We start from the raw sequence: 7,617 nt of genomic DNA, 5'->3' as shown, positions 1-7,617 counted from the left end.
TTTCAGCTAGCCGGACTGGCCTAAGGGGTATTTTAATTTGGTTTTTAAAATAATTTTAAAAAGAAACGGCCAATAATGAATATTTCATTTTAATCATATTTTAAAATTAGTATTATTGTATTAGTTATCTGTTTTAACTGGCTGTAAGCCGCCCTGAGTCCGTTAGGAGAAGGGCGGGGTATAAATTTGATAAATAAAAAAATAAATAAAAAAATAAAAAATAAATAAAGCAAGAAACAGCATGCAACAAACAAACCCCTTCTCCCCAATCCTACCCAACCAGAAGCAGCCCCATTAAAATTGAGCAATCGATTTGTCCCCTTAGAAGGAAACACGCAGACCCACAACCTCCCCCTAAAAGAAGACATGCAGGCACCTAGCAAAGAAACAACTTCAAATATCCCCCAAAAAGCCACCTCAAATACCCCTTAAAAAGCCACACCAACAAACACACCTGAGACAAACAGAAAAGCACCCGAGACTGCACCCCCCAAAAAAGAAATGAGAGTGTTGGTAATAGGAGGTTCTATCTTCAAAAGAACAGAATCATCCATCTGCAGACCAGACATACAATCCAGGGAGGTATGCTGTCTCCCTGGAGCAAAAAATCAAAGATGTGGCAGAGAACCTCACCAAAATAATTAGGCCCACAGAATACTACCCCCTCCTCCTCTTCCACATTGGAATGAACGACACAACAAACAATCTGAGTGCAATAGTGAAAGACTACAAACAACTAGGCAACAAAGTTAAGAAGCTAGCAGCACAAGTAGTGTTCTTGTCAGTACTCCCAATGTAAGGCCAACACCCATTGAGAGAAAAAAAATCTCACAACTAAATCACTGGCTAAAGGGTTGGTGTCACCAAGAAAACTTTGGTTTCCTAGATCACAGACTGCATTTTCTACACAAGGGACTCTTGGCAAGGGCTGGGCTTCACCTCACGAAAACGGGGGGAAATGTACTTGAAAAAAGACTGGTCCAACTCATCAGGAGGGCTTTAAACTAAAACTGAGGGTGGAGGGTGACCAATCTCTAGAATCTCTAGAACCCGAAACCAATCACAAATCCCAAGAAAACAAAACAAGCAACGAGGTAGGCAGGGATGAGGAAAAACACCCAAACAACAATCAGAAGATATAGGAAACATACCCACGGACAGGCATACAAGCCTAAAATCCTTATACACAAATGCTCAAAGCTTGGGGAGCAAATAGGGTGAACTAGAAGCAATAGTACACAAGGGAGAGTATGACATAGTTGGCATAACAGAAACCTGGTGGGACAAAAGCCATGAATGGAACAGACAGATGGATGGATACAAATTTTCAAAAGAAACAAATCTACAAAAAGAAGAGGGGGAGTTGCACTATATGCAAGAGAACATTACATATCCGCAGAAATGCACATGACCCAAGACAAAATCTCTCCAGAATGTTTATGGATTAATATAAAAGAGAAAAAGAGTGACATCACCATAGGTGTATATTACAGGCCACCCAACCAACCAGAAGAAACAGATGAACTCTTTGCCAACCAGTTAACAAATCTATGCAGGAAGCACACCACAGCAACAATGGGAGACTTCAGCTATCCAGATATCAACTGGGAGACAAACTCTGCAGTGAGCGGGAGATCAAACAGATTCCTAACCAACCTAGCCAACAAGTTTGTCACCCGAAAGGTGGAGGAGGAAACTAGACGCAAGCTATACTGGACTTAATCCTTACAAATAGAGAAGAAGTGATAGAGGGAATCGAAATTGCCGGAACCTTGGATGAAAGTGACCACGTTATACTGGAATTTAATATAATGCAAACACCAGCAATAGAAAACAATCCAACCAATGTGCTAAACTTCAAAAGAGCCAACTTTAACAAACTCAGAGAGAACTTAGGAAAGATCCCATGGATGAAAATCCTAAAGGGGATGTTATGTTTGGTGCTCAGTGAGGCATTGACGAAGCAGCAGGTGAACAATCAACTCTTTATTGCAGGTTTTAAACAGAAGCCTGGATAACTGCAGCTCCACCCCTACTTATATGCTCAACAACTAGGTGGCAGCCAATAGGATTCAAATATTAGTTCCTGCTTTAACACAAGATAATTAGCATGTAGACAGCAAGTCTGGCTCTTAACTGACAGAGTCTTATGACTGTTTTTCAACAATCCCAAATATTTTACCTCAATACATTACAGGGGAAAACAACCCAAGAAGCGCAGGAAACCCTGAAAAATGCGATCATAAAAGCCCAAATCAACACAATACCATTGAGAAAGAAAAACAAGAAATCCAGGAAGAAACCAACATGGCTGCACAAAGATCTCACTAACAAACTAAAAGACAAAAAGGACAAACACAAAAAATGGAAAGAGGGATGCATAACCAAGGCTAACTATCAACAGACAGCCAGAGCATGCAAAGAAGAAGTCAGGAAAGCAAAGGCTCAGTACAAACAAAGACTCGCAACGGAAACCAAGGACAACAAGAAAAAGTTTCTTCCAACATATTAACAACAGTTTCCAACAAGGAAACTGTAGGCACATTAAACAGAGAAGATGGTAAAGAAATTACAGACAACACAGAGAAAGCAGAGCTGCTTAATTCATACTTTGCATCAGCCTTCACACAAAAAGAAACCATAGCCCAACACTCCCCCCCAAAAAACTGCAAAAGATATACTAGAAACAAAAATCAAAATAAGCAAGAAAATGGCAAGAGAACACCTATCCAATCTTGACAAATACAAATCACCAGGACCTGACAGATTACATCCCAGAGTTCTGAAAGAGCTGGCAGATTTATCTCAGAACCATTACACCACATCTTTCACAAATCCTGGAGCACCGGGGAAGTACCCGAGAATTGGAAAAGGGCTGATGTGGTCCCCATCTTCAAGAAAGGAAAAAAAGGACTCAGGAAACTACAGACTAATCAGTTTAACATCAATACCTGGGAAGATCCTAGAAAAGATAATCAAAAAACACATCTGCGAACAATTAGAAGCAAACCAAATCATAATTAGCAGCCAGCATGGGTTTGTTAAAAACAGATCATGCCAAACCAATCTGATCTCATTCTTTGATAAAGTAACTAAATTAGTAGACCAACGAAACACAGTGGACATAGTATACCTAGATTTCAGTAAGGCATTTGACAAAGTAGATCACAACCTACTCCTCGATAAGCTAGAAAAAGATGGAATAGACAACATCACCACCAGATGGATCTGTAACTGTCTGACAAACCGTATTGAACGAGTAGTCCTCAATGCCACTACATCCACATGGAGAGAAGTAAACAGTGGGTACCCCAAGGATCCGTCTTAGAGCCAGTACTCTTCAATATCTTCATAAATGACTTAGATGAGGGAATTGAAGGGAACTCATCAAATTCGCAGATGACACTAAACTGGCAGGAGTAGCCAACACCCCAGAAGACAAACTCAGGATCCAAAAAGATCTTGACAAACTTGAATAATGGGCTCTATCCAACAAAATGAGTTTCAATGTGGAGAAAAGCAAAGTCTTACATTTAGGCAGGAAAAACCAAAGGAACAAATACAGATTGAGTGAGACCTGGCTTGGAGGCAGTAACTGTGAGAGGGACCTTGGAGTCCTGGTGGACGATCACTTAACTATGAGCCAGCAGTGTGCAACAGCAACCAAAAAAGCTAATACAATCTTGGGTTGTATATTTATTTATTTATTTATTTATTGAATTTATATACCGCCCTATCTCCCTACGGGAGTCAGGGCGGTGAACAGGCAATAATAAAAACCACGATAAATATACACAAATTTTCTGTTCTAAAATCAAATTAAATAACAGGCCTGCTCTAAAAATACCCCATACAACCCCCCCACTAAAACATAATCAAACTACGCCAGGCCGGCCGCACGGAATAGATGGGCCTTCAGGGCTCGGCGAAAAAGGCGCAGGTCCGCAACTGTACGTAGGTCGGGGGGTAGGTCATTCCAGAGGGCAGGAGCTGCCACAAAGAAGGCTCTCCCCCTGGGGGTCGCCGGCCGGCATTGTCTGGCCGACGGCACCCTAAGGAGGTCCTCTCTGTGGGAGCGGACTGGTCGAAGGGAGGTGTTTGGTAGGAGGCGGTCTTGCAAGTACCTAGGTCCATTGCCACGGAGCGCTTTAAAGGTTGTTACTAACACCTTGAAGCGCACCCGGAAGGCCACAGGCAGCCAGTGCAGCTCGCGCAGGAGAGATGTTACATGGGAGTATCTAGAGGCCCCCAGGATCCCCCGCGCGGCCGCATTCTGAACTAGCTGGAGCCTCCAGGTGCACCTCAAGGGGAGCCCCATGTAGAGAGCGTTGCAATAGTCCAGGCGGGAAACAACGAGGGCTTGAGTGACCGTGCGTAGAGCGTCCCGATCCAGAAAGGGGCGCAACTGTCGTATCAGGCGAACCTGATGAAAAGCCCCCCTGGCCACGGCTGTCACATGATCGTCTAAAGACAGCCGAGCATCCAGGAGGACGCCCATAAACAGAGGTATGGAATCAAGATCACACGAAGTATTAGTACCACTTTATAAAGCTGTAGTAAGACCACACCTAGAATACTGCAGCCAATTTTGGTTACCATATCACAAAAAAGATGTTGAGAGACTGGAAAAAATTCAGAGAAGAGCAACTAAGTTGCTGGAGATCAAAACGTATGAAGAAGGGCTGCAGAACTTGGGTTTGGCTAGTCTAAAGAAAAGAAGAAATAGGGGAGACATGATAGCAGTATTCCAGTATCTGAGGGGCTGCCACAAGGCAAAGGGGGACAGGTTGTTCACCAGAGCACCAAAGGGAAGGACAAGAAACAATGGTTGGAAGCTGATCAATGAGAGAAGCAACCTGGAATTAAGGAGAAACCTCCTGAAAGTGAGGACAATCAACTAATGTAATAGCTTACCCCCAGAAATCGTGGGCGCTCCATCTCTGGAAGTTTTTAAAAAGAGACTGAACAACCATCTGACTGAGATGGTATAGGATCTCCTGCTGGAGCAGGGGGCTGGACTAGAAGACCTCCAAGGTCCCTTCCTGCTCTATTCTATTCTATTCTATTCTATTCTGTTCTGTTCTGTTCTGTTCTGTTCTGTTCTATTCTATTCTACTTTCCTCAATCCCTTCACTAAACTTCCTTAGTTTTCTGTCTGATTAATTGATTGATCACATTTTAAACTGCACATTTTCTTCAGAGATGGACTTTGTAAAATAAAATGTTAAAATATAAAAAACAGTATAAGAGTTAAAAAATTTAAAATTTAAAATGAGGCAAGGATTAAACTCAGTTAAAAATTAGTTAAAAAGGCAAAAGATGGCCTCTCAGGATGCCATCTAGATCCACGGCTGCATGCCCCTCTGCGCTCCCCACACAAGGCTGCAGAGCCATGTTTTAAACTCCTTAGAAGGCCAGGAGAGTGGGGCTTGCCTCACCTCTAGGGGGAGAATATTCCAAAGGGCAGGGGCAACAGCAGAGAAGTCTCTCTTCTTGGACTCCATCAGTTGGAGTTCTTTTAACTGAAAGGATCTGCAACATATCTTCCCTGCCTGATTGGTGGGAGGGGCCAATCTAATTGGACGAAAATGGTTCTGTAGATAGCCTGGTCCCATGCCTTGTAAGGCTTTATAGGTCACAACTAACACCTTGAATTGGATTCAGAAGCAAATTGGCACTCAATGCAATATGCAGAACAAAGGTGTTATATGTCACTCACCTTCTCACTAGCAGCTACCAACTGTAGTAGAGCTGGTACACAAGAAAATTCTCCAGTGATGCTACATTGTTTTATTAATTCATTTATTCATTTTCTACAACTGCCCAACTCAACCAAGTGACTCTAGGTGGCTTAGAACAGGGGTCCTCAACCCCCAGACCACTACTGGGCTATGAGCTGTTTGGAACCAGGCCATGGATGCAGGGGGCGAGTGTGTGTGCATTGCTTGGATTGGTGAAGTAGCTGTTCCATGCTTGTTTCTTTTTTTCACACTGCTGAGGATTAAGATATTATATGTATATTAACATTTAATATTAAATATTACATTTCATATTGTCCCAAAAGTGCTTTTTCAAAAGGCAACTGGACTTTGTTTTTTTCCTTGAAGACATTTCGCTTCTCATCCAAGAAGCTTCTTCAGCTCAAAAAAAAACACAAAGTCCAGTTGCCTTTTGAAAAAGCACTTTTGGGACAACCGTGACCTGGATGACTGAGAATCTCTATATACATTTCATATTATTATAAAGCCTGTTTCCCTTCCTTCTTCATCAGGGTTACAGCATGAAGGTATTTATCGGAAGAATGGAGCAAAATCTCGTATCAAAATTTTGATGGAGGAGTTTCGACGAGATGCAAGAAATGTCAAATTGCATATCAGCAACAATTTTGTTGAAGATGTGACAGATGTGTTGAAGAGGTTTTTCCGGGAGCTCGAGGATACTATCTTCACTACACATTTTCATCCCCAGTGGAATGAGGCTGCAGGTTTCATCCTTCTTTCTTACACTGCCCTACTTTAACAAACCACTTGGGTCTCTATGACAGCAGACCACCTTTTGATTGGTTGTATTATTTAGTTCATTGAGAAGCTGCCATACTCTTGAATCTTTGTCTTGATCCCTCCAAAATTATACAATTTATCATTTTATTTATTTTTCACATTTTTGAAATGCCCAACTCCCATCATCATTGTAAATCCTGGGAAAACTATTTTTAAACTTAAACATATTTTTATCTATATTTCAAAACAGGGGAGGGCAGCTATGCTCTGCAGTGTGCATACAACCCATCCAGAATCTTTCCTAGAGTTCCTCCAGACCATCCTAGTTGATATCACTGAAATTCAGTGGCAGAAATGCCTATTACGGTTTGCATAAATTTCCTGAACTTTTGGAAAAGCTTTAGACACCAATGTCACTGTTTAAAATTCCCATAGGAGATACACTACTAAAGCTATGACTGCGGATTTCCTCTCTGTCTGGATTCCAGGCTGATCCCTTGGTTCCAATCTTCAATCTACAAAAAGGGGAGAAAAGTTGAATCAGGACTAATCAGCCTGACATCAATCCTGGAAGATCCTGGAAAAAATAATCAAGTAGCGTATTTGTGAGCACCTAGAAATGAACAGACATTTACTAGAAATCAACACAGATTTGTCAGAAACAAATCATGCCAGACAAACCTGATCGTCTTTTTTGACAAGTGTCAAAAAGTGTTTACTGTGTTTATTTAGTCTTCAGGAGGCATTTGACAAAATAGACCACATCCTACTTCTCGGTAAGATAGAATATGGGATAGACAGTGCCACACCAGATGGATTCTCAACTGACTGGCCAACTCCATTCAGCATATACCTAGTCCTCAATGGAATTACATCTACATGGAGGGAAGCATGCAGTGGGATACCAGAATCAGAACAGAGCTGGTAGAGACCTTGGAGGTCTTCTAGTCCAGCCCCTTGCTCAAGCAGGAGATCCTATACCATTTCAAACAAGTGACTGTCCAGTCTTTTCTTAAAAACCTCCAGTGATTAAGCACCCATGTCTGAAGGCAAGCTGTTCTACTGGTTAATTAATAGTCCTCACTGTTAGGAAGTTTGTCCTTAGTTTCAGGTTGCT

The 7,617-nt window shown here is 41.9% G+C and overlaps 1 protein-coding gene across 1 annotated transcript in view; it reads left to right on the top strand.

Moving 5' to 3' along the window:
* ARAP3 (ArfGAP with RhoGAP domain, ankyrin repeat and PH domain 3) overlaps nucleotides 1-7,617 on the top strand; it is a 123,169-nt gene that overhangs the window by 70,713 nt on the left and 44,839 nt on the right. The window contains exon 20 of the mRNA XM_029286734.1: nucleotides 6,272-6,484. Coding sequence (XP_029142567.1) covers nucleotides 6,272-6,484 — 213 coding nt within the window. The remainder of the gene's footprint in view (nucleotides 1-6,271; nucleotides 6,485-7,617) is intronic.

Source organism: Protobothrops mucrosquamatus, unplaced genomic scaffold (assembly GCF_001527695.2).
Source record: "Protobothrops mucrosquamatus isolate PMUCROS unplaced genomic scaffold, P.Mucros_1.0 scaffold_226, whole genome shotgun sequence".
Taxonomy (NCBI): domain Eukaryota; kingdom Metazoa; phylum Chordata; class Lepidosauria; order Squamata; family Viperidae; genus Protobothrops; species Protobothrops mucrosquamatus.
The sequence above is the reverse complement of the archived record's forward strand: the minus strand, read 5'-3'. Positions and strand labels throughout refer to the sequence as shown.